At 46.3% G+C, this 27,925-nt stretch overlaps 1 protein-coding gene across 14 annotated transcripts in view; it reads right to left on the reverse strand.

The window, feature by feature from the left end:
- The window catches only part of LOC110503394 (roundabout homolog 2), a 606,556-nt gene that overhangs the window by 67,026 nt on the left and 511,605 nt on the right, over positions 1 to 27,925 (reverse strand). For 11 of the 14 annotated variants that reach the window (XM_036961733.1, XM_036961727.1, XM_036961731.1 and 8 more), the window contains exons 7-15: positions 26,105 to 26,116; positions 22,169 to 22,293; positions 19,995 to 20,166; positions 15,554 to 15,759; positions 10,682 to 10,763; positions 10,351 to 10,516; positions 10,091 to 10,257; positions 7,256 to 7,377; positions 806 to 1,037 (exon numbers count right to left, since the gene is read on the reverse strand). In XM_036961733.1, the coding sequence (XP_036817628.1) occupies positions 806 to 1,037; positions 7,256 to 7,377; positions 10,091 to 10,257; positions 10,351 to 10,516; positions 10,682 to 10,763; positions 15,554 to 15,759; positions 19,995 to 20,166; positions 22,169 to 22,293; positions 26,105 to 26,116 (1,284 nt within the window). The remainder of the gene's footprint in view (positions 1 to 805; positions 1,038 to 7,255; positions 7,378 to 10,090; positions 10,258 to 10,350; positions 10,517 to 10,681; positions 10,764 to 15,553; positions 15,760 to 19,994; positions 20,167 to 22,168; positions 22,294 to 26,104; positions 26,117 to 27,925) is intronic. The other 3 variants (XM_036961728.1, XM_036961740.1, XM_036961737.1) reach the window with 1 other exon arrangement.

Raw genomic sequence — 27,925 nt, forward strand, 5'->3', positions numbered from 1 at the left:
GAAGGCCTGGATATGGTTGTATAGGGAAAGGAAGGAAGGCCTAAATATGGTTGTATAGGGAAAGGAAGGAAGGCCTGGAAATGGAGGTATAGGGAAAGGAAGGGAGTATCTGTTTGTGTTTATGTTGGTCTGCACATGTTTGTCTACCCTACTCCTCACCTTCACCACATTAATCAGTACAGCATACACAGCTATACAACTGTCCATATGTAACAGCATGCACAGCTATACAACTGTCCATATGTAACAGCATGTACAGCTATCTAACTGTCCATATCATCTGTCTTTCCCCAGTATAACAGGTCATGACGTGAAACCCAGATCTACTCCATTAGAAGTGGGAAGGTATTGAGGATCCCGCAGGCTGTGTGTGTGTGTGGGTGTGTGTGTGTGTGTGTGTGTATCAGTGTGAATCATGTCTCTCTCTGGCCCTGTCATGTCCTGTCAGAGTCAGGCTGCGGGCGACAGCTCCGCCTCCAAGCAGGAAGTGAGCGAACGCTGGGTCCAATCATATCTCAGCTCGTGGTTGCAGGGAGATGGATGAGAAGTGGGCTAACAGAAACACCACCAATCATAAACAATCAAGCAGAAAGTTCAGGAAACTACACAGTGGCATGCAGGAACACAGACACACACTATCCCCACAATGTCACAGCAGGAGACAGTTATTGTGATCGACATTTAAGATATCATAACAATTGTGCGCCCTACAGGAAACATGTCAAACAGTCATCTCAAATCTGTGTGGATAGAAACCACTTGGACGGAGGAAAATGTTCATGAAATAACATGGTGATTTCTTTACCTTCCTCTGTGGTGCGAGCCGACCTGGACTCACTGTCCATGCCCTGGAACTCATTGAAGTAGGGCCGGACCTTGATCTCATAGACAATGCCTTTCTTAAGGTTGGAGAGGACCACACTGCGCTCAGAGGGGACCTTCACATCCTGGGTCTGCCAGGGTCCTGGGGAAAACATGCCAGATGTCTGCCTGTACAGAACTCTGTATCCCTGGATGAACTGAGACTGACGGTCCACCTGGGACAAAGACATGGGGAGAAGAGGGGTTAGCTTCACTCCCCTGTACAGGGTTCCTAGGAAATAAAACACATCTTCTCTTCAGATAGGACAGAGTTAAGAGGAAATAGATAAGGATCATGGTCATAGGTGTGCAGCACAGTACTCAGACACCAGAGTACATGAAACAATGTTGTTCAACAGATGTACGGTTTGGCCGGGGTAGGCCATCATTGTAAATAAGAATTTGTCCTTAAAACCTCTGAAGGATCGGACCCTTTTTTCCCCCAATTTTCGCATAAAATAACAAATCCAAATCTAAAGGCCATACTGTATAGTTTACAGCCCAGGCACAATTTAGATGTTGGCCACTAGATGGCAGCAGTGTAACGTTTTAGACTGATCCAATGAACCATTGCATTTATGTTCAATGTTTTGTATCAATACTGCCCAAATGTTCCTAATTGGTTTATTAATTGCTTTTATAGTTCATAACTGTGCACTCCTCAAACAATAGCATTATATTATGTCACTGTAATAGCTACTGTAAATTGGACAGTGCAGTTAGATTAAGAAGCTTTCTGACCATATCAGATATGTCTGTGTCCTGGGAAATGTTCTTGTTACTTACAACCTCATGCTAATCACATTAACCTACGTTAGCTCAACCGCCCCGAGGGGGACCCACCAATCCTGAGGTTAACTGACTTATAATAAATAATACAATGAAAAAATGATCCTCAGACTACACAGACCGACACAGAATTAGAAAACAAATCACATTTTGATAAACTCCTATATCTACTGGGTGAAATACCACAGCGTGCATCACAGCAGCAAGATTTGTGACCTGTTGCCACAAGAAAAGGGCAACTAGTAACAACAAATTCAATCCATATTTATGTTTACTTATTTTCCCTTTTGTACTTTAACTATTTTCACATAATATGACACTTGAAATGTCTGTATTCTTTTGGACCTTTTGTGAGTGTAATGTTTACTGTTAATATTTGTTGTTGTTTATTTCACTTTTGTTTATTATCTATTTCACTTGCTTTAGCAATGTAAGCAGACGTTTCCCATGCCAATAAAGACCCTTAAATTAAAATTGAACTGAGAGACGAGAAACACGGAATGACCTCCCTCTCTCTCAGCACACTGAGCACACAGCACCAAGGCCCTCCATACATATGCTTTAAGGAGCACAGCTATAAAAGCCCTACATATGGACGTCTCCCTTGTATTGTAAATACCAACTAGTGAAACCTAAGGCAGGGTCCCACAAGGCCAAGGACAAACATGTGAGTGTGAAGTGATCGGCTGTTGACTGTCATCCAACCCAGGGGAACTCTGGGAGAAGAATACACACCTGGGACAATGTAGACAAATCTGTCCAATTGAGGTGACAGACAGAGAGCCCAGAGGTGCGATAGTGCTCTCCCAGTCGATAAGGGTCCTTGGTTCTAAACTTGGGCCCATTTAGCCAGAGAGTGAAAAGTTGAATTTATGCAGAGGAAGGGGGGCATAACTCACAGTAATGGCTTGTTAACAGTGGGAGAAGTGAACGGGCCTTTCAAGTGGGATATTAAGCAGCTGTTTCAGCCTGTGTAGCCGGAGTAAATCAGCACAATGGATTCTGGGCTAGCGTGGTGTGTAACTTTCATTAATGGAATGATTTGGGAGTATAAAAGCCTTTCTGAGGGCGCACTATGTTTACTGAATGGACCCTGATTGATTAGGTGGCGCTGTTCTGTGTTGATTGTACACACACTCATAAAGAAATGCTTTAGTATTAAATTAGCCTGTTAGTCTGGGGGTAAGAACTTATTATTGGGGGGGGGCAATAAACACGTCACAGGGAAAACTGCTAATGTGGTTAATTTAGAAATGAAAGCAGCCACCCCATGTCACCATATGACATCTCCATGAATACCAGATATGGACTGATTTATAGTGAAGCAGAACATATCAACTGGGGCTAGTTAACGTAGGATGGAAGACCAATGAGGAAATAAAGTCATCCTTCAGGAAGAAGAGAGTGCATGTTTAAATGTCATGGTCTAATTGGGAGGTCTGACTGCAAGTTACTACTGCTGCATACCCTCAGACTGTAAGTTACTACTGCTGCATACCCTCAGACTGTAAGTTACTACTGCTGCATACCCTCAGACTGTAAGTTACTACTGCTGCATACCCTCAGACTGTAAGTTACTACTGCTGCATACCCTCAGACCATAAGTTACTACTGCTGCATACCCTCAGACTGTAAGTTACTACTGCTGCATACCCTCAAACTGTAAGTTACTACTGCTGCATACCCTCAGACTGTAAGTTACTACTGCTGCATACCCTCAGACTGTAAGTTACTACTGCTGCATACCCTCAGACTGTAAGTTACTACTGCTGCATACCCTCAGACTGTAAGTTACTACTGCTGCATACCCTCAGACTGTAAGTTACTACTGCTGCATACCCTCAGACTGTAAGTTACTACTGCTGCATACCCTCAGACTGTAAGTTACTACTGCTGCATACCCTCAGACTGTAAGTTACTACTGCTGCATACCCTCAGACTGAAAGTTACTACTGCTGCATACCCTCAAACTGTAAGTTACTACTGCTGCATACCCTCAGACTGTAAGTTAATACTGCTGCATACCCTCAGACTGTAAGTTACTACTGCTGCTTACCCTCAGACTGTAAGTTACTGCTGCTGCATACCCTCAGACTGTAAGTTACTACTGCTGCATACCCTCAGACTGTAAGTTACTACTGCTGCATACCCTCAGACTGTAAGTTACTACTGCTGCATACCCTCAGACCATAAGTTACTACTGCTGCATACCCTCAGACTGTAAGTTACTACTGCTGCATACCCTCAAACTGTAAGTTACTACTGCTGCATACCCTCAGACTGTAAGTTACTACTGCTGCATACCCTCAGACTGTAAGTTACTACTGCTGCATACCCTCAGACTGTAAGTTACTACTGCTGCATACCCTCAGACTGTAAGTTACTACTGCTGCATACCCTCAGACTGTAAGTTACTACTGCTGCATACCCCCAGACTGTAAGTTACTACTGCTGCATACCCTCAGACTGTAAGTTACTACTGCTGCATACCCTCAGACTGAAAGTTACTACTGCTGCATACCCTCAAACTGTAAGTTACTACTGCTGCATACCCTCAGACTGTAAGTTAATACTGCTGCATACCCTCAGACTGTAAGTTACTACTGCTGCTTACCCTCAGACTGTAAGTTACTGCTGCTGCATACCCTCAGACTGTAAGTTACTACTGCTGCATACCCTCAGACTGTAAGTTACTACTGCTGCATACCCTCAGACCATAAGTTACTACTGCTGCATACCCTCAGACTGTAAGTTACTACTGCTGAATACCCTCAGACCATAAGTTACTACTGCTGCTTACCCTCAGACTGTAAGTTACTACTGCTGCATACCCTCAGACTGTAAGTTACTACTGCTGCTTACCCTCAGACTGTAAGTTACTACTGCTGCATACCCTCAGACCATAAGTTACTACTGCTGCATACCCTCAGACTGTAAGTTACTACTGCTGCATACCCTCAGACTGTAAGTTACTACTGCTGCATACCCTCAGACTGTAAGTTACTACTGCTGCATACCCTCAGACCATAAGTTACTACTGCTGCATACCCTCAGACTGTAAGTTACTACTGCTGCATACCCTCAGACTGTAAGTTACTACTGCTGCATACCCTCAGACTGTAAGTTACTACTGCTGCATACCCTCAGACTGTAAGTTACTACTGCTGCATACCCTCAGACCATAAGTTACTACTGCTGCATACCCTCAGACTGTAAGTTACTACTGCTGCATACCCTCAGACTGTAAGTTACTACTGCTGCATACCCTCAGACTGTAATTTACTACTGCTGCATACCCTCAGACTGTAAGTTACTACTGCTGCATACCCTCAGACTGTAAGTTAGTACTGCTGCATACCCTCAGACTGTAAGTTACTACTGCTGCATACCCTCAGACTGAAAGTTACTACTGCTGCATACCCTCAAACTGTAAGTTACTACTGCTGCATACCCTCAGACTGTAAGTTAATACTGCTGCATACCCTCAGACTGTAAGTTACTACTGCTGCTTACCCTCAGACTGTAAGTTACTGCTGCTGCATACCCTCTGACTGTAAGTTACTACTGCTGCATACCCTCAGACTGTAAGTTACTACTGCTGCATACCCTCAGACTGTAAGTTACTACTGCTGCATACCCTCAGACTGTAAGTTACTACTGCTGCATACCCTCAGACCATAAGTTACTACTGCTGCATACCCTCAGACTGTAAGTTACTACTGCTGCATACCCTCAGACCATAAGTTACTACTGCTGCTTACCCTCAGACTGTAAGTTACTACTGCTGCATACCCTCAGACTGTAAGTTACTACTGCTGCATACCCTCAGACTGTAAGTTAATACTGCTGCATACCCTCAGACTGTAAGTTACTACTGCTGCATACCCTCAGACCATAAGTTACTACTGCTGCATACCCTCAGACTGTAAGTTACTACTGCTGCATACCCTCAGACTGTAAGTTACTACTGCTGCATACCCTCAGACTGTAAGTTACTACTGCTGCATACCCTCAGACTGTAAGTTACTACTGCTGCATACCCTCAGACTGTAAGTTAGTACTGCTGCATACCCTCAGACTGTAAGTTACTACTGCTGCATACCCTCAGACTGAAAGTTACTACTGCTGCATACCCTCAAACTGTAAGTTACTACTGCTGCATACCCTCAGACTGTAAGTTAATACTGCTGCATACCCTCAGACTGTAAGTTACTACCGCTGCTTACCCTCAGACTGTAAGTTACTGCTGCTGCATACCCTCTGACTGTAAGTTACTACTGCTGCATACCCTCAGACTGTAAGTTACTACTGCTGCATACCCTCAGACTGTAAGTTACTACTGCTGCATACCCTCAGACTGTAAGTTACTACTGCTGCATACCCTCAGACTGTAAGTTACTACTGCTGCATACCCTCAGACCATAAGTTACTACTGCTGCATACCCTCAGACTGTAAGTTACTACTGCTGCATACCCTCAGACCATAAGTTACTACTGCTGCTTACCCTCAGACTGTAAGTTACTACTGCTGCATACCCTCAGACTGTAAGTTACTACTGCTGCTTACCCTCAGACTGTAAGTTACTACTGCTGCATACCCTCAGACCATAAGTTACTACTGCTGCATACCCTCAGACCATAAGTTACTACTGCTGCTTACCCTCAGACTGTAAGTTACTACTGCTGCATACCCTCAGACCATAAGTTACTACTGCTGCTTACCCTCAGACTGTAAGTTACTACTGCTGCATACCCTCAGACTGTAAGTGGCGTGATTTCTCTCAATGATTCAGCCTCAGTCCAAATCGTGTTTCTAAATTAATTAAACAGTGTCCCTCTGGCAAATGTCCGTCCTTATGGTGGGGTCGATACAGACAGACTGTGCAATGTGTGTGCGTGTGTGTGTGTGTGTGTGTGTGCGTGCGTGTGCGTGTGTGCGTGTGCGTGCGGGTGTGCATGCGTGTGTGTGTGTGTGTGTGTATGTGTGTGTGTGTGTGTGTGTGCGGTTGGTAGGTAAGCTGGTTTGAGCTACACTCCAGAGAGGGAAGACCACAAACATGCCAAATATACACAATTAATGCCAATGCACTTGTTTCTATGCAAAGCCTTTGTCTTAATTCAAAATGAACCGAAGATAGATGGAAGATTGATGAGACCAGATGTCCCTGACACCTCTTTTGATGTTCGCTGTAGCTGTAACAAACCATTTGTCAACTGTTTGATGTTCGCTTACATGAAGAGTCAGCAACTATAATGTATCAAAGCTGTAGAGTATTTTCTTACATGAAAACACCAATAGGAGCCCTGAGGAACACCTTGCCAGCTTCAAAGAGTCAACATTCCTTTCATATCAACTCTAATGTACTAAAGGTTGGAAAATCAAAGACATGAAACAGCCCAGAGCATGCTGAGTTGCTTAAGTCAATTTTCGAGAATGAGGTTGGTGTAAATTAAAATAGATTTCCCATATTTCATCTTATACAGCAGAATAAAGGAACACACAGACACCTGGCAGAGCCGAATAGCAATAACTAACTGCAAAGTCTGCTGAATGGTTACGTCTGTGACAGGCAGGTGGATTCTCCAATCACAGTGTGACACTTACCGTCCAAGTGACCTGAATGGTGATGGGGCTCAGGACGACCGGGTTGTGCAGACGAACTATGACCTCCCCCAGCTCTTTCTGCACATGCCTGTGGTCCACTCCCTGGGCTGGAGGACTGATGTCTGGAGGGAGGGAGGGGGAGGGTGGGAGAGAGAGAGAGAGGGAAAGAGAGAGAGAAAGAGAGAGAGAGAGCGAGAGAGAGAGAGAGAGAGAGAGAGAGAGGGAGAGAGAGAGCACGAGAGAGAGAGAGAGGGGGGGAAGAGTGTGAGAGAGAGAGGGGGAGAGAGAGGGAGAGAGAGAGAGAGAGAGAGTGTGAGAGAGAGAGAGAGAGCGAGAGAGAGAGAGATAGAGAGAGAGATGGGGTAGAGAGAGAGAGAGAGAGAAAGAGAGGGGGGGGTAGAGAGAGAGATAGAGGGGTAGAAAGGGATAGAGAGAGAGGAAGAGGGAGAGAGATTGTGAGAGAGAGGGGGGAAGAGAGAGGGAGAGAGAAAGGGGTAGAGAGAGAGAGAGAGAGAGAGAGAGAGATAGTGAGAGGAAGAGAGATAGAGAGAGGGGTAGAGAGAGATAAAGAGACAAATAGAGAGAGAGCAAGAGAGAGAGCAAGATAACTTTCAGTCCTACTCAGTTTTCAAAGCCACGGTTCCCTCCATTCCTTACAATGAGGCCGAGTCCATCATAAGAGGTTTTGTTGAGAGAACGGATGGATAGGCCAATCAGACTCCACAAAGGTGTCAACACTCTGTGCTCATGACTTCTTTTGAAAAGAAGGAACTTCATCTGCATTTGAATGACCTCATTTCAGTTTTAATAAAGAACTCATCTGGATTTTAGAAAAGAAAGAGATAACTGGAGCTGTTAAGAACCATTCTCCTCTCTGCTGTCACTGAAGCCCAGCCAGAGAAGAATTACCACATCAACGACTGAACTCTGAACACATGAATGAATGACAGTCTGACACTTTTTTTCCACCACAATTCAGATTTCGTTCACATTTGCATGTGTTTTCAGTCAAAAGCAAATCAAAACCCCCAGTGAAATGCATGAGATTCTCAGTGGGGTTAAAGAAAAGACACAATCATGGCAACTGACCTATGTTGGTCCTATTTACTGAGGGGAAACAATTATTCACAAGATGAAATCATATTTCAAAACATACCCAATGAAAATGTCAATAAAGTCATGGATCAGAGTGGTAATAGAGGATGACAGGCCAAAAAGCAGTTAAGGAGACATGAAAAATCAATTCATGTTCAGTGACTGCCATTGTCAATAACCTCTGTGCAGCAAAACAAAGCCAACAGTAAATAAAGAGAGATGTACTGCTATTCTAACGGGCTCCCTCTCTCTATGCACAACCCAATAGTGGCCTGCAATTGGACAATGTTTAGTCGAAAGGTTGCGGGTGGAGTGGACTTATCAAATTAACATTATAAGGAGACTGAGGTCTATACCGAACCTTCATCTAATCTTCTTGGAGTTTGGAGGCAGTCATTTTCTCCAGTTATTGTCATTAACATAGCAGGGATCTAACTCACTTAGGCCTTCCCAAAGTACACATGCTTATTTTACATAAATGCCTCTCTGTAGCCTAAACAGATAGAGAGTTTGACCTCTGGACGTTGTTGCAGTGGCTAGAATGTTACTGTCCAGTCCACACGGTACCGTGCTGAGAGGGCCTGATGACTATGTCAGTAGAACGTTACTGTCCAGTCCACACAGTACCGTGCTGAGAGGGCCTGATGACTATCTCAGTAGAACGTTACTGTTCAGTACCGAGCTGAGAGGGCCTGATGACTATCTCAGTAGAACGTTACTGTCCAGTACCGTGCTGAGAGGGCCTGATGACTATCTCAGTAGAACGTTACTGTCCAGTACCGTGCTGAGAGGGCCTGATGACTATCTCAGTAGAACGTTACTGTCCAGTACCGTGCTGAGAGGGCCTGATGACTATCTCAGTGGAACGTTACTGTCCAGTCCACACGGTACCGTGCTGAGAGGGCCTGATAACTATCTCAGTAGAACGTTACTGTCCAGTACCGTGCTGAGAGGGCCTGATGACTATCTCAGTAGAACGTTACTGTCCAGTACCGTGCTGAGAGGGCCTGATGACTATCTCAGTGGAACGTTACTGTCCAGTCCACACGGTACCGTGCTGAGAGGGCCTGATAACTATCTCAGTGGAACGTTACTGTCCAGTACCGTGCTGAGAGGGCCTGATGACTATCTCAGTGGAACGTTACTGTCCAGTTCACACGGTACCGTGCTGAGAGGGCCTGATAACTATCTCAGTGGAACGTTACTGTCCAGTTCACACGGTACCGTGCTGAGAGGGCCTGATAACTATCTCAGTGGAACGTTACTGTCCAGTACCGTGCTGAGAGGGTCTGATGACTATCTCAGTGGAACGTTACTGTCCAGTTCACACGGTACCGTGCTGAGAGGGCCTGATAACTATCTCAGTGGAACGTTACTGTCCAGTTCACACGGTACCGTGCTGAGAGGGCCTGATAACTATCTCAGTGGAACGTTACTGTCCAGTACCGTGCTGAGAGGGCCTGATAACTATCTCAGTGGAACGTTACTGTCCAGTACCGTGATGAGAGGGCCTGATAACTATCTCAGTGGAACGTTACTGTCCAGTACCGTGATGAGAGGGCCTGATAACTATCTCAGTGGAACGCAATGACCTTTTCCCAATCGAAAGCTGCAGCAGTCACTGTGAAGGGGAGTCTAAATTAGACATTTTAATGATATGGGAAAATAACTACCAAAATCCTTACAGCAATATTCAAGAAAATAGCAATTCTACTGTGCCATGCAGTGATATCCAGGTACCTTGTGTCCTGACGGGCTCTGACATGGGGCTGGGGTCACTGAGGCCCTGGGTGTTGACCGCCCGTACCATGAACAGGTAGATGGTGTTGGGGCGCAGGCCTTTGACCGTGTACTGCGTGGTCTTCACGTGGTCAGCAACCGTCTGCCAACTGTTGCTCACCGACTGGCTGCAATGGGACAATGACAAGGATATCACAAATGTGCTACCACAATAATTAAGAAGCAATACAAAAGTGAAAAGAGGAAATCTCTCAACTAACCTGAAGGCTTCGATGACAAAAGAGGAGATGGGCGTGGCCCCAGCCAGGCCGGGTTGCCAAGACAATGAGACGCTGTTCTTGGTGACGTCAGTGACCTGGGGTTTGGAGGGAGGGCCAGGGAGCTCATTGTCATCCCGGTTCTTAATGACCATCACCCCAGCTTGGTCTGCAAGAGAAAGAGAACAGGATCTATTGTTAAATGGGAGGATGAAGACGAATGGATAAAGAACTATTCCCAAAAAGTCATATGTATGAATACAGTATGTATGGTATAATGAGCATGTATGTGTGTTTACTACAACAACATGAAGACATGTTCACTGTGCCATACCTTTGACCTCCAGGAAGGCGCTCCATGATGTCTCTCCACTGGAGCTGGCAGCCACACAGGTGTAGATCCCAGAGTCAGAGAGCTGGGGTAGAACGTATACATACAGCACATCAACCACCTGACCACAACCCACTTAGAAACATCTTCACAATGACTAGATATTAGTATGGATCTCCACAGCTGCTTGATCAGATTATTATTCATGGGTCGTAGTTCATGGGTCATAGTTGTTGTTCTAAATGCATGTGAGGGGTCCATCTCTGAGGTCACAACAGTGTGCCATGTGAGGGGTCCATCCCTGAGGTCACAACAGTGTGCCATGTGAGGGGTCCATCTCTGAGGTCACAACAGTGTGCCATGTCAGGGGTCCATCTCTGAGGTCACAACAGTGTGCCATGTCAGGGGTCCATCTCTGAGGTCACAACAGTGTGCCATGTGAGGGGTCCATCTCTGAGGTCACAACAGTGTGCCATGTCAGGGGTCCATCTCTGAGGTCACAACAGTGTGCCATGTGAGGGGTCCATCTCTGAGGTCACAACAGTGTGCCATGTCAGGGGTCCATCTCTGAGGTCACAACAGTGTGCCATGTCAGGGGTCCATCTCTGAGGTCACAACAGTGTGCCATGTCAGGGGTCCATCTCTGAGGTCACAACAGTGTGCCATGTGAGGGGTCCATCTCTGAGGTCACAACAGTGTGCCATGTGAGGGGTCCATCTCTGAGGTCACAACAGTGTGCCATGTGAGGGGTCCATCCCTGAGGTCACAACAGTGTGCCATGTCACGGGTCCATCTCTGAGGTCACAACAGTGTGCCATGTGAGGGGTCCATCTCTGAGGTCACAACAGTGTGTGAGTGCCTTAAAGTGCTGACGCTAATTTCCTAATGAATTCCATTTTCTCCTCACCGTCCTCCATCACTTTACTCCCCCCCCCAATCGCAACAAAGGTGGGCTAATTGATTTAGGTTGGGCTGCTGAAGCCCCCAGGACCGATGACATCTGGCTTGTCTCTCCATCCTCTCCGTGACTCTTTAGTTGTTTGTTGGTTTTCTTTCCTCCATGCATGAAATAAAATGTCAGTGGTCAGCAGCTTTGTAAAGTGTAATGGGTATTCCACAGGGGCCTCGCAGAGGGGAAAGGAGGATGTGAGGATTTTAAATTCAATCTACCTTAAATGTATAGAGTGTGTGTGTGTGTGTGTGTGTGTGTGTGTGTGTGGTGTGTGTGTGTGTGTGTGTGTGTGTGTGTGTTGGGGGGGGGTTGTTTAACTCTTCACCCCTCCTCTCCTCTGCAGCTGGAACCCGTCCAGCCCTCTACAGCTGAGTCTTGTAAGAGCCGTCGTGTCACTAAGTGATAGTATAGAACAGTTTATTAAAATCAATACTGCCCATTCATCTCTTTAAGGCAATATGATTCATCTTGTCCATCTAACTTGTACCTAACCACCGTTATATTGAATTATACTGAGCTTGCACATCACGTTCAAGCATGCCTAAGCATGTACACCACACGCGCACGCATGCACGCACGCACACACACACACGCACACACACACACACGCACGCACACGCACGCGCGCACGCACACACACACACACACACACACGCGCACGCACGCACGCACACACACACACACACGCGCACGCGCAGATGGTCATAGATGTACATAGGGTCAGAGGGTACATAGGGTCAGAGGGTATAGAGGGTACAGAGGGTCAGAGGGTCAGAGGGTACAGACGGTCAGAGGGTCAGAGGGTACAGACGGTCAGAGATTACAGAGGGTACATAGGGTCAGAGGGTATAGAGGGTACAGAGGGTCAGAGGGTCAGAGGGTATAGAGGGTACAGAGGGTCAGAGGGTCATAGATGTACATAGGGTCAGAGGGTACATAGGGTCAGAGGGTATAGAGGGTACAGAGGGTCAGAGGGTACAGACGGTCAGAGGTTACAGAGGGTACATAGGGTCAGAGGGTACATAGGGTCAGAGGGTCAGAGGGTACAGAGGGTTAGAGGGTACAGAGGGTACATAGGGTCAGAGGGTATAGAGGGTCAGAGGGTCAGAGGGTACAGAGGGTCATAGATGTACATAGGGTCAGAGGGTACATAGGGTCGGAGGGTACATATGGTCAGAGGGTACATAGGGTCAGAGGGTACAGACGGTCAGAGGGTACAGAGCGTACATAGGGGCAGAGGGTACATAGGGTCAGAGGGTCAGAGGGTACATAGGGTCAGCGGGTACATATGGTCAGAGGGTACAGAGGGTACAGACGGTCAGAGGGTACAGAAGGTACATAGGGTCAGAGGGTACAGAGGGTCAGAGGGTAAAGAGGGTACAGAGGTTACATAGGGTCATGTTGCAATGAACATTTTCAAGAGGGTCAGAATGTACAGAGGGTCAGAGGGTACAGAGGGTCAGAGGGTATAGAGGGTACATAGGGTACAGATGGCCATAGATGTACATAGGGTCATAGGGTCATAGATGTACATAGGGTCAGAGGGTCATAGATGTACATAGGGTCAGAGGGTACAGTGGGTCAGAGGGTATAGAGGGTCATAGATGTACATAGGGTCAGAGGGTCATAGATGTACATAGGGTCAAAGGGTACATAGGGTCAGAGGGTACATAGGGTCAGAGGGTATAGAGGGTACAGAGGGTCATAGATGTACATAGGGTCAGAGGGTCAGAGGGTACAGATGGTCAGAGGTTACAGAGGGTACATAGGGTCAGAGGGTACATAGGGTCAGAGGGTCAGAGGGTACAGACGGTCAGAGGGTATAGAGGGTACAGAGGGTCATAGATGTACATAGGGTCAGAGGGTCAGAGGGTACAGACGGTCAGAGGTTACAGAGGGTACATAGGGTCAGAGGGTACATAGGGTCAGAGGGTCAGAGGGTACAGACAGTCAGAGGGTACAGAGGGTACATAGGGTCAGAGGGTACATAGGGTCAGATGGTTATATATGTACATAGGGTCAGAGGGTACATAGGGTCAGCGGGTACATATGGTCAGAGGGTACAGAGGGTACATAAGGTACATAGGGTCAGAGGGTACAGAGGGTCAGAGGGTACAGAGGGTACAGAGGTTACATAGGGTCATGTTGCAATTAACATTTTCAAGAGGGTCAGAATGTACAGAGGGTCAGAGGGTACAGAGGGTCAGAGGGTATAGAGGGTACATAGGGTCAGAGGGTCATAGATGTACATAGGGTCAGAGGGTACATAGGGTCAGAGGGTATAGAGGGTACAGAGGGTCAGAGGGTCATAGATGTACATGGGGTCAGAGGGTACATAGGGTCAGAGGGTACATATGGTCAGAGGGTACATAGGGTCAGAGGGTACAGACGGTCAGAGGGTACAGAGCGTACATAGGGACAGAGGGTACATAGGGTCAGAGGGTCAGAGGGTACATAGGGTCAGCGGGTACATATGGTCAGAGGGTACAGAGGGTACAGAGGGTACAGAAGGTACATAGGGTCAGAGGGTACAGAGGGTCAGAGGGTACAGAGGGTACAGAGGTTACATAGGGTCATGTTGCAATGAACATTTTCAAGAGGGTCAGAATGTACAGAGGGTCAGAGGGTACAGAGGGTCAGAGGGTATAGAGGGTACATAGGGTACAGATGGTCATAGATGTACATAGGGTCATAGGGTCATAGATGTACATAGGGTCAGAGGGTCATAGATGTACATAGGGTCAAAGGGTACATAGGGTCAGAGGGTACATAGGGTCAGAGGATATAGAGGGTACAGAGGGTCATAGATGTACATAGGGTCAGAGGGTCAGAGGGTACAGACGGTCAGAGGTTACAGAGGGTACATAGGGTCAGAGGGTACATAGGGTCAGAGGGTCAGAGGGTACAGACGGTCAGAGGGTACAGAGGGTACATAGGGTCAGAGGGTACATAGGGTCAGAGGGTCATATATGTACATAGGGTCAGATGGTACATAGGGTCAGCGGGTACATATGGTCAGAGGGTACAGAGGGTACAGAGGGTACAGAAGGTACATAGGGTCAGAGGGTACAGAGGGTCAGAGGGTACAGAGGGTACAGAGGTTACATAGGGTCATGTTGCAATGAACATTTTCAAGAGGGTCAGAATGTACAGAGGGTCAGAGGGTACAGAAGGTACATAGGGTCAGAGGGTACAGAGGGTCAGAGGGTAAAGAGGGTACAGAGGTTACATAGGGTCATGTTGCAATGAACATTTTCAAGAGGGTCAGAATGTACAGAGGGTCAGAGGGTACAGAGGGTCAGAGGGTATAGAGGGTACATAGAGTACAGATGGTCATAGATCTACATAGGGTCAGAGGGTCATAGATGTACATAGGGTCAGAGGGTACATAGGGTCAGAGGGTATAGAGGGTACAGAGGGTCAGAGGGTTATAGGGAAGGAACAATATCAAATCAAATGTTATTGGTCACATACACATGTTTAGCAGATGTTATTGTGAAATGCTTGTGTTTCTAGTTCCGAGAGTGCAGTAATATCTAACAAGTAATACAGTATCTAACAATTTCACAACAAATACCTAAAACACACAAATCTGAGTAAAGGAATGGAATAAGAATATATAAATATATGGATGAGCAATTTCAGAGCGGCATAGACAGTAGATACAGATACAGATAAGATACAGTAGATAGTATAGAATACAGTGAGATACAGCCTAATGAGACACACAGAGGGGAGAGAGAGGAGACAGAGTCTCAGACAGAGATCCATTAAAGGGAATGGATGGAAACAGAGGGGTAGAGAACGAGCGCTGCAGACAAGGTTACCACAACAGTATGTAGCATATTTACACCCTCATCACATAAACCCCATTACTAGTGTACGTGTAGTTGTCTTTGTGAGTGGGCTCCTGTGGTTCTCACCCTGAGGCTCCTCATCTGGAGGCTGCCCAGGTCCTGCAGGGACATGCGGGGATCCTTCCCCAGCAGACTGACCCCGTCCTTCAGCCAGCTGATAGAGGGGATGGGGTCTCCTGACGCCTGGCACTTCAGAAGGGCCACGCTGTCCACCCTCAGTGTCTGATTGGACGGTCCCCGACGGATGATGGGCGGTGGCCTGTCTGTCAGCACTGGGACAAGACGAGAGACAGAGAGAGTTGGTCAGAAGAGACACACAAGCCATTACAATATTAAAAGGACTACGATGGAGATGAAAGAGGTACAGAGGTAGGATCTTCATTTGAGCCGGCTTTCAACAGAAGGAAAATAATCTGGCAGCAACAGACAACCCTTACATTCACACCCAGGAGTCTGTGATGGCGTACGGTGACAAGGGCCTGTTGACTCAGGGTGGTTCAGATAAATACTCCATCATGTTCAGTGGGGAACACTATCAGAGGCCCCCACTGGCACCCAGAACTGAAACCACCGCCACTCCCCAGAGAGTAGCTCCCCACGGAAATGATCCAAATGAGTCAGAACTGCAAAAACCACTGTGAGGAAAATAAATGTTTTGTTCATTTCAATGCTAATGTTAAATGCTGTTTGAATGAATATATACATTTGTAATGTGTTGGAGAATGCCTGTGGGTTGTACTGTGAAATAGTGTATATGTCAGAGGTGCTGTATCTGTGAGTTACAGTTACAGTGCCCTGGCAGTTTCTGTGTCAGCTGTGGTGAATAATGTGGAGTCCCCTGGCATCACACATTAATTAACAGGAAGGATTAATGATGTCAGACCTGCAGGGGCCAATTAGACAGTCAACATCGCTAACCTTTCAACACATTATCTCTCTGTCTGTCTGTCTCTCTCTCTCTCTCTCTCTCTCTCTCTCTCTCTCTCCCCCCCCCCTCTCTCTCTCTCTCTCTCTCTCTCTCTCTCCCTCTCTCTCTCTTTACAATCTTTCTCTTTCTCTCCAGCAGGGAAGTCAGTAGGATGGAAGGAAGACACATACTTGCCTTGGTATGGCAGAACCATGGCTTTAGCTGTGAGAAAAATGGATAGAAGGTGAATCTACACCATATGGGCCCTGCTGAATTCATCAATGAATCTATTTCAGTGATAATACTACAACCACCACAATGGAATGCTTTTATCAGAAAATCTGGTGGTTAAATACATCAACCAGGATTACTGTGTGCCTAACCCGCAGATAGCATTAAAAACAGCACTACCTGTCTGTCTAAGGTCTCACTGTTAGATCTAACTTCCCAATGAACTCACTGAGGGAGTTAACTGCTTGTCATTGTTATCACTTGGCATGATGCTTAGACACTGAAACACACCTGGAAGGGTTCTGTTATGTGTCTTAATGATTCCATCAGCTCTGAGTAATGACTCCACAGCATTACATGTTAGGATATTATGACAGAAAGTATGATAAAATCCTGGGTGAGTTTGGCTTGGTTTGGTCCGGCAGGGAGGGGATGACGAGGGTGGTGGATGGATGGCGTGATGGATGGATGTGTGTGTGTGTGTGTGTGGGGGGGGGGGGGGGGGGGGGGGGGGGGGGGGTGATGAAGCAGGGGGAGAGCTAGGGCCTTGACTGTTTGCATCAGAAATTTCTCATTACATATCTCCTTGAACCCAGCGAGCTCTGTTGGCCCCTCAGGGCACTAAATCACCTGCTCCCAGCGGCAAGGTGTGACCATGACCTTGCCCCAGCCAGCCCTCCTCTCCTCCTATCCTCCTCCTCAGCCTTCCTAACACCCAGCTCCCTCACATGTTCCTCATCTTACACAGTCCAGCCATAAGCTGTGTTACCTGATACGACTTACACACAGGAATAGAAAGACAGACACACATGCACTACAATTAATGCACCTCACACCCTTAGAATACAGTATGTGTTGGTGCACGCAGCCATAGACCCCTGAACAGACAGTTCAGACACTGTAAATCTTAGACAATGGAACATGAGTTGAGTAAGGTGTCTTGAGGTTATGAGATCTAAAACCCTCTGTATTTTAAGGCAGGTCACCGTGATACAAGTCATTAATCCACGTCCATCCATGTCTGAGGACGTCGTCGGGGGCAACAGTGAGCTCTGTTACCTTCAAGTAGGTTTGGGTTTTGATAGGGCATTGTGGACGTGGATAGTGGATGGGTGTAAGCATCTGCCTCTGATTCAAACGGTTACATGTTCAAATCCAGCAATACAAAGTTGTTTTGCTAATTTTATTTAAGCCTACCCCAAACCTTAACCCTAACCTGAACCATTTAGAATGAATGGCTAACCTTAACCCTAACCTGAACCATTCAGAATGAATGGCTAACCTTAACCCTAACCTGAACCATTCAGAATGAATGGCTAACCTTAACCCTAGCCTGAACCATTAAGAATGAATGGCTAACCTTAACACTAACCTGAACCATTCAGAATGAATGGCTAACCTTAACACTAACCTGAACCATTTAGAATGAATGGCTAACCTTAACACTAACCTGAACCATTCATAGTTAATGGCTAACCTTAACCCCAACCTGAACCATTCAGAATGAATGGCTAACCTTAACCCTAACCTGAACCATTCAGAATGAATGGCTAACCTTAACCCTAACCTGAACCATTCAGAATGAATGGCTAACCTTAACCCTAACCTGAAGCATTCAGAATGAATGGCTAACCTTAACACTAACCTGAAGCATTCAGAATGAATGGCTAACCTTAACACTAACCTGAACCATTCATAATGAATGGCTAACCTTAACACTAACCTGAACCATTCATAGTTAATGGCTAACCTTAACCCTAACCTGAACCATTCAGAATTAATGGCTAACCTTAACCCTAACCTGAACCATTCAGAATGAATGGCTAACCTTAACCCTAACCTGAACCATTCAGAATGAATGGCTAACCTTAACACTAACCTGAACCATTCAGAATGAATGGCTAACCTTAACACTAACCTGAACCATTCAGAGTTAATGGCTAACCTTAACCCTTACCTGAACCATTCAGAGTTAATGGCTAACCTTAACCCTAACCTGAACCATTCAGAATGAATGGCTAACCTTAACCCTTACCTGAACCATTCAGAATGAATGGCTAACCTTAACACTAACCTGAACCATTCAGAGTTAATGGCTAACCTTAACCCTAACCTGAAGCATTCAGAGTTAATGTCTAACCTTAACCCTTACCTGAACCACTCAGAGTAAATGTCTAACCTTAACCCTAACCCGAACCATTCAGAATGAATGGCTAACCTTAACACTAACCTGAACCATTCAGAATGAATGGCTAACCTTAACACTAACCTGAACCATTCAGAATGAATGGCTAACCTTAACACTAGCCTGAACCATTCAGAATGAATCGCTAACCTTAACCCTAACCTGAACCATTCAGAATGAATGGCTAAACTTAACACTAACCTGAACCATTCAGAGTTAATGGCTAACCTTAACCCTAACCTGAAGCATTCAGAGTTAATGTCTAACCTTAACCCTTACCTGAACCACTCAGAGTAAATGTCTAACCTTAACCCTAACCCGAACCATTCAGAGTTAATGGCTAACCTTAATAATTTAGAGTTAATGCCTAAACTTGACATTAAGCATTTTGAAATGTAATGTTTAGAACAACTTCAAAATTTGACGTTTGACAAACATGGATGAACGTTTAATTCAAATTTTATTTTGAATAAAGAATTCCCTTCACTTAAAAAATTGTGTATTTACATTTTTTCCCCAGGCTGATCCTTCACAGGGCATCTGAAAGCTCGTCAATCTATTTACCCATCTCCACAGCAGAACAGACTAGAGGCAGTGGGACTGAGCAGGCCCTCATAAGTCATCCTGCAGACATGCTAACTGTTGTCACTCACTCACTCAATCACTCAGTCCTTGACTCACTGCCTCCCTCAGCCAGATGCTGCTGATCATTCTACTGAGAGACTCAAGGGCAATGCTTTATTCCCTCTCCGGCTAAACTTGAACAAGTATTTCATTCAATTGTGTCGTGACAAAAAAAGCTACTTTATGTATGATTTCTAGATGTTTCTCAGACAAAAAAAGCTGCATTTAATTCCTGTACATGGCAAAATACTCCTCCTTTTACACTACGTTTCCCCCAGTACTTAAGGCCCAAATCCACAGAGAGTCAACCGGGCAAGGCATGTGCTCTGATTAATTCACTACAAATTAAAGAACACTTCTCTTACTGCTCATTCATGTGTGTACATTAACTATTTAGTGTACAGTGAAGGCTGTGTGTGTCTGTGTGAATTATGTGTCTGCACGAGTATGGGTGTGTGTGTGTGTGTGTGTTGATAGCATAGCAGAGTGTGTATGCATGCTGCATTAACGAGTGGTGCTCTAGCACGTTGGCATCGGGGTGGGTATGCGGCAGGCCTCACCATCTGTGACCTCCAGTTGGGCCTTGGCGAGGATGCTGCCAGCCACGGTCAGGGCCTGGCAGATGTAGTAGCCTGCGTCTGCCCGCTGCACGGCTGAGATGGTCAGGTCTCCACTGGAGGACACAGAGAAGCGACTGTTGGGCTGCTGGGGCTGGTTGGGAAACAGCAGGTTCTGCAGGAAGAGAGGAAGCAGGCCAATTAGTAGATGGACATGGACTCATTACAGCCAGGAACACATCCAACTGACACACACTCACGTATCGCCATCACTCTGGTTTAGACATACACACGGCCAGTTAACAGAGCCATTCCATCCATTACCTGGTTAAGGAATTACACACAACTATCACATCTGATAGCTTGGTTACACATAATGGATGGCATGTATTCTCCCAGCCAGCCATGTCAGAGGCTCCAGAGAGCTGGAGGGAACACAGTCTGAGTATCTCTGTCTACTCTTGTTTCATTCTGCTTTGCTTCTCATAATTGCTATGGGGCTGCTTTGTTTACACAGAGTCTCCCCCGGCCCCCAGCCCACAGCCCTGGCCCCCAGCCCACAGCCCCGGTCCACAGCCCACAGCCCCCAGCCCCGGCCCCCAGCCCCGGCCCAAGCTCACAGCCCCGGCCCACAGCCCCGGCCTCCAGCCCACAGCCCCGGGCCACAGCCCCGGCCCCCAGCCCCGGTCCACAGCCCCGGCCCACAGCCCCCAGCCCCGGCCCACAGCCCCGGCCCACAGCCCCCAGGCCCGGCCCACAGCCCCGGTCCATAGCCCCCAGCCCACAGCCCCGGCCCACAGCACATTCCATTGAACTTCAGGTTCTATTGAATGAGTCCATAGCAGAGAAAGAAGGAGGGAGTGTTGCAGGTCAGAATCTTACAGAAAACATCTGATTGGCTGGGGTATTTAGTGAGAGGTGACGATGGGGATAGAGAAGGTATGTAGCATCAATAAACCAAGAGGCAAAGAGAGGGAAAATAGTGTTGTGATTGGGGTGCAGTCACAGAACATGGGGGTCTATTTACTGAGAGGATACTGGTGTAAATGAATGTTGGTATTTGTATGTTCATGTTCAGTTTGCTCTGTTGCAGTGAGTCAGATAGGATTCATCACTTATTTTGATGTGAGAATGTGTTCAGCATCGGTGTGAGTGGAAGTATACAGTGTGTGTGTGTTGCATGCAAATGTGCATTTCACCCCATCCCAATCTCTGAGTGGCACTTTGCTGTAATTGTCTGGCCCCAGGCTCAGGGTGTGTGTGTGTGTGTGTGTGTGTGTGTGTGTGTGTGTGTGTGTGATTTTGTTCAGCCAGAACAAAATCATATCTCCGGTTCATCTACAGGTCCTGGCAGGCTTCTAATTACTGATGTTGTTGTTGTGTGGACTGTGAGGACCTACAACTTTGTGAAGGGCTATCTGCTCTGCTCTGTGTGAGGCATAGTATCACTGTTAGCAGCACGGTGTCATGGGAACTGGTTACCTCCTCACTAGCCACACAAAGGTGTATCTGGTGTGGTGTTTGTGTGTGCCAGAGAAACTGATGGGAGCTAGCGTATATTTCTGTGTGTGTGTGTGTGTGTGTGTGTGTGTGTGTGTGTGTGTGCGTGTGTTTGTGTGTGTCACTGAGGGAGTACTGGGGAGCTGAGTGTCACACAGACTGACATCATAGACACAGCAGGGTCGTCCCCACACAGCCAACGGCATGGTTACTATCCAATCTAAGTGGTGTGTGTGCTGATAACACTAGACAGTACAGTAACACAGTAATAACTGCTAGTCTTAAATAAAGCATGGATGAAAAAACACACACTGGATGAAAAAACACTGAATATTCTTGTAAATGCAGAGATTTGAAGACTGGACCAAGCTGTTTTACAGGTCCTTACAGTATAGGTCCAGTGGTAGAAGACTGGACCAAGCTGTTTTACAGGTCCTTACAGTATAGGTCCAGTGGTAGAAGACTGGACCAAGCTGTTTTACAGGTCCTTACAGTATAGGTCCAGTGGTAGAAGACTGGACCAAGCTGTTTTACAGGTCCTTACAGTATAGGTCCAGTGGTAGAAGACTGGACCAAGCTGTTTTACTGACCATGTTTTTCCTGGTACGGTTGGGTGTTCAGGAAAAGCTCCTGGCTCTGCTATGGGTCATTAAGAGGTGTTTATATGCTCTTCTTACCTGGCTACCGTCCTTCTGCCAGAAGACTGCAGGCTGGGGGTTGCCCTTGGTCTCACAGGGGAAGGTGGCGGTGCGACCCTGGGCCACGATCTGGTCCCGCGGCCTGATGATAAACTGGGGTGCAGCTGGGGTCAAAGGGCAGAAACACTAGGGTTAGAACTCAGAGTTACACAGAGGTAAAGCATTGAAGCAAAGGTACCGTCAGGCATCACAAGGACAAATCTAAATGGGCATGTCCTACAATCTTAGAAAAAAGGGTTCCAAATGGGTTCTTTGGAAGGTCCCCTAGGAGAACCCTTCCATGTAGAACACTTTTTGGTTCCAGGTAATAATAACTATTTTGGGATCCCTGTAGAACCCTCTGTGGAAATGGTTCTACATGGAACCCACAAATATTCTACCTGGAACCGAAGGGGTTCTACCCGGAACCAAAAAGGGTTCTTCAAAGGGTGGGTTCTCTATGGGGACAGCCAAAAAAACCTTTTAGGTTCTAGATAGCACCTTTTTTTCTAAGAGTGTGTAGAGCTTCCATGCAGCGTGTTCCTTCCATTGATCGCCATGGTATTGGACGCCATGGTAACCACTCAAGGCCATTCATTGAGGCTGGAGCTGAATGAATGACGGTTGTCAGTGTTCACAAACAGCAGCAGTGTCTCGGTGACAATGGCATCAGGAGAGTTAGTTAGACATAATGTAGCTAGGCTACACAGAGAAAGACACAGAGAAAACCTTGTGACGATAGGATTAAATAAATGGACAGAACCCAGCTAACAGCTAAAGGCTAACTCTCTCATGGGTCCCTCGGGCGGAGGACAGAGCCCTTACCCCCTCTCTCACCCACCACCCAAAACTACAGTCCTCACTCCCTCACTCTATCCCACCACTCACCACCTTCATTACTCAACTGGACCCTGTAGAAGCCAATTAAACAATTGATTGACGAAATACACTCAAGGAGCCAGCAGGGAGATCTCACATGTGGGATGTCTCATTCCACTCTCTCAGTTTCCGGGCCATCTTAATGTGTTCTAATGCAACATAAACAAACGTGTCCTCGCCAAACTTTAGAACACTTGGCAAATCCCAGAGACACATCCTCTCTGTCTTACACTAATAAACAGCTAGAGGAGTGATTGGTTGGGATACACTGCATTGTGTTCCAGGATACACACTGACATATACAGAACAGGACGGCTTTTCTCTCTGTCTTCTGGTCGTCATCAAAGGTTTATTAACCATTGAAATAACTGTGTGATTTCCCCAATTAGGCATTACTCCCTCATTATCAAAAACACTTTTACTGTTGATCTTCCAATCAAGATCATTTTCACACTTCAAGATTCCTTCATATAAGACATTTGGTTTCATGACAAAACATTCTCATCTAATGACCAAAGTGTAATGGCTGACCATACGTCTTATCTAATGTGGTCTGTTGACCTCTCCTGGTTGGGTTTATCAGTGTTAACCGGGCTCTAGGCCCAACACTAGGTTGGCCTGTGATGGTGGTGAGATGTTAGATCGTACACTCCTGAACCGTTCCTCATAGTCAGAGCGGAGAGGACATTTAAATCAACCAATTATAGACACCAATCCCAAAACGTCAGTCAAGTATAACCCAGAGAAGGCACCAGAAATCAAAGCTCGATATTTTTATCAGTCAAACTTGTTCTCACTTTTCTCACACTGAGGATAAAGTCCTTCAGCTCTTAGTTACCTTTGACAATGTTCAAATGAAATGAAAGAGAATAGAGGTACTAGCTAACTACCGAACACAGACTACATCTCTGACAGACTAGACCAGACTGTTGTTACAGGTCACTTACAAATAGGTTTCCTACTGTTGTATGACTGTTCTCAAAGCAGTAGTGGCATCTGTAACTTTGTTAATATTTGGTATGGCGAGCCAGCAGAGGGAATAGCCAGCAGAGGGAATAGCCAGCAGAGGGAATAGCCAGCAGAGGGAACAGCCAGCAGAGGGAATAGCCAGCAGAGGGAATAGCCAGCAGAGGGAATAGCCAGCAGAGGGAACAGCCAGCAGAGGGAATAGCCAGCAGAGGGAACAGCCAGCAGAGGGAATAGCCAGCAGAGGGAATAGCCAGCAGAGGGAATAGCCAGCAGAGGGAATAGCCAGCAGAGGGAATAGCCAACAGATGAAAGAGAGATTTGTTAAACTGCATGATCACAATGCCTTCAACAAGACCATATGACACGGTTTCATAATACATCATTATATGAAACCACTGACAGGCTTTTATTCTGATTCCTGTGTAAGTATTTCCAGTGACAACCCAGCTGATTCCAGTCAGGGTAAACCTCTTCCTGTTTGGCTCATTTCTCCATGTAATCCTTTTTTTGGGGAGAGTGTATTTGTCAAAGATACACACAGCCTGGAATGCTACAGATGGCTATAGATTTACAGCCTTCCTGTTTGGCTCTCCTCAACTTAGATAGCTTGCTGCATTCCATAACGTTGGGTCTGATTCAGAGCACCTCTCTCTCTCTCTCTCTCTCTCTCTCTCTCAGTGCATTAAAGGAGAGCAGTCACTCAGTATTTGATGACTTACAGGCTGTTCTCTATGGCTGCCCTCACACCTTGTCTCTCCTCTCTATCTATCGCTTCCTTTATCATGCTCTCCTTGTCTCCCTCGATCCCCCCTCAATCTCTCACCTATGCAGAACCCAGACAAACACAGAGAAATGTAGCCTTGTAAAGCAAGCTGTGATAGCAGGTCAAGTATGATGTGATGAGGTTGGGTTGGATTGGGGGCCAACAAGTGATGCATATTTAAAGTTTGTAGTCCCCTAGCCAGTGAGTGACAGACAGGACATCCCGGTAGTGTGTGTGAGGATGTTTGATTCAGGGACCCTAAAGACTAGTGAGAGCCTCCTTCCTGTCCCCTCTAAGGAAGGCACAAGATCAAACCCCCATATTTAATTCATGACAAGACAGATCTGTCCTGGGTTGGAGGGGATTCATAGTAAAATGCAGCTCTGAGACAGCCATGAACAAATGGACACACACACACACACAAGCATTTTTTTTCTCATTTCTTTAAATCCCACATTCAATCATATTTTATTCAGAAGTCAAAAGCAATTACTGTCTCATTCCCACGGGCAGCCTGCATGTGTAATTTCCTAAATTGTCCTGCAGCTTGACAGTCCGTGACAATCTAGGGGTGGCCAATGCTGTTTTGGCAACGAAGGTCCTACCACTCCTCCAACGTCAGGGTTCCTTCTGCCAGTCAAGCTAGCTCTGACACGCACCCCTGCTCCCCTCTTCCTAACCTCTCCTCTCTCTGCCTGTCCTACCGCTACACACATCTCTCTCCTTTCCCCCTATACACAACTCTCTCTCTCTCGCTCCCATATCTCTTCGCAGAAGACAGAACCCAAACAGCTCAAACTGACACTTTTCACCAAAACCATCTACTGTACTGGAAGCCATAACACTTTTAAGAGTTTCAAATTGCCCTGACTCCATGTCTCCTCCAGATCCATGTGAAAAGGAAATAGAACAGCAACAATTACTGAGACTTTATTTCCCAGACCAGAGGAAGCAACTCAATACAAGACATACAGATCCCATTTCTGTCTGCCAGGGGGGACAACTAGGGGAGACTCGAGACAGCTATGGCTTCGACAGACACACTACAGTACAGATACATAACCTAGGTACACTAGAGAGGTAAGGATTAGTTCATTGAGAGGTTAGTAAGCAAGCAAGGCTGAAGCTGATGACTGTACTAAAAAGTCCCCTCTGTAACCATTTGAGATAGACAAGCAGGGTTTTAGGGTAAAGGCGTGGTACGGAGTGATACAACATCTGTGTTAATACAGAAAGGTGAGGGTCGTTGCAATCTGCAAGGCAGCGAGGGTGTGTGTATGGAGAGAACATGCAGGATGGACTGGGGTCATCAGGATGGTACTTACCGACAGGGCGAGCTGGACACACCACAATGAAGAGGTGGAAAAACAAATAGGGAAATTAAAGTCAAACAAATCATAAGATATAAGGGGAATGAATGACATGTCGTGTTGAGGTATACAGTTCTAGTACAGGGTACGTATGACAGATAAGATCCTATTGAAGGGAATTCACCTTTAACACAGCTTTAACAGTGTGCTGTGTAAAAGAGCCTCTCCAGCGAACTGTCAGGGATGCCCAATCTGAATATAGCACCTCATTGTGGTGGAATGGATCAATGAATAGATCAATAGTATTTCTGGGAAGCCATGCTCTTGTACCATCAACATAGTCTTATTCAGACGAGAGCAGGAAAACATTGGGGCTCTGAAGGGTTCTTGTTATTGGATCTGCTCTGTCTGCATTCATGAATTCTACAGATCCTAGGGTGGTGTGTGTTTGGAACAGCAAGGCAGTGTGTGTGTTCATCAGAGAGTGATAGCGAGAGAGAGAGAGAGAGAGAGAGAGAGAGAGAGAGAGAGAGAGAGAGAGAGAGAGATAGAGAGAGAGAGAGAGAGAGAGAGAGAGAGAGAGAGAGAGAGAGAGAGAGAGAGAGAGAGAGAGAGAGAGAGAGAGAGACTAGAAATAGGTAAATCAAGAGGCAGTCTTCATATTTGATACAGGGATAGAGCCCAGCACCACCATATTGACATTAAGGAAGGAAGAGTTAGTGGAGAGAGTCTCTCTCTCTCTGTCGGTCTGTGTGTCGGTCTGTGTGTCTGTGGAATACCTCTACCTGTGCACCATGTATTCTACACTCAGCCCACTGAGCAGGGCTCAGAGACCAGGGCTCATATTATCCACTAGTCAAAAGGATGAACATTGAAGTCAACGCCCAGGTTATTCCTCCTCTATCCCCCAGGTCCTGTGGACGTTAAAGCAATCCACAGAGACCTCGAACAGTGTGAGATTTAATGGGCAAAAAAGGAGAGAGAGAGAGAGAGGGAGAGGGAGAGAGAGAGAGAGAGAGACAGAGAGAGACAGAGAGAGAGAGAGAGAAAGAGGGATAGAGATATTTTTGATTAACCTTCAACACCTACAGTGCAGTGGTGCAGTGTAGACCAGTTAACTGTGGAAGGGCTTCAGTGACTGAGGGGATAACATTGCTAACAAACCACCATGGGGGAAGTGTGTGTGTGTGTGTTCTCCGTTTGGAGTGTGTGTGTGTGTGTGTGTGTGTGTGTGTGTGTGTGTGTGTGTGTGTGTGTGTGTGTGTGTGTGTGTGTGTGTGTGTGTGTGTGTGTGTGTGTGTGTGTGTGTGTGTGTGTGTGTAAATAATTAAATGGATTCAGAGACAGAACATGTTTTTCTTGGCTGTGGCAGTCAGCACTATTTGAAGGAAAGACTCTTTGTGGAAACACTACTGTTCCATAGTAGGTCAACCATACTACTAGTCATTCCACTAGTCACACTACTAGTCATTCCACTAGTCACACTACTAGTCATTCCAATAGTCTCATTACTAGCCTCACCACTAGTCAAACTACTAGTCATTCCAATAGTCTCATTACTAGCCTCACCACTAGTCATACTACTAGTCACACTACTAGTCATTCCAATAGTCTCATTACTAGCCTCACCACTAGTCATACTACTAGTCATTCCAATAGTCTCATTACTAGCCTCACCACTAGTCATACTACTAGTCACACTACTAGTCATTCCAATAGTCTCATTACTAGCCTCACCACTAGTCATACTACTAGTCATTCCAATAGTCTCATTACTAGCCTCACCACTAGTCATACTACTAGTCACACTACTAGTCATTCCAATAGTCTCATTAC

Source organism: Oncorhynchus mykiss, chromosome 24, assembly GCF_013265735.2.
Source record: "Oncorhynchus mykiss isolate Arlee chromosome 24, USDA_OmykA_1.1, whole genome shotgun sequence".
NCBI classification, from domain to species: domain Eukaryota; kingdom Metazoa; phylum Chordata; class Actinopteri; order Salmoniformes; family Salmonidae; genus Oncorhynchus; species Oncorhynchus mykiss.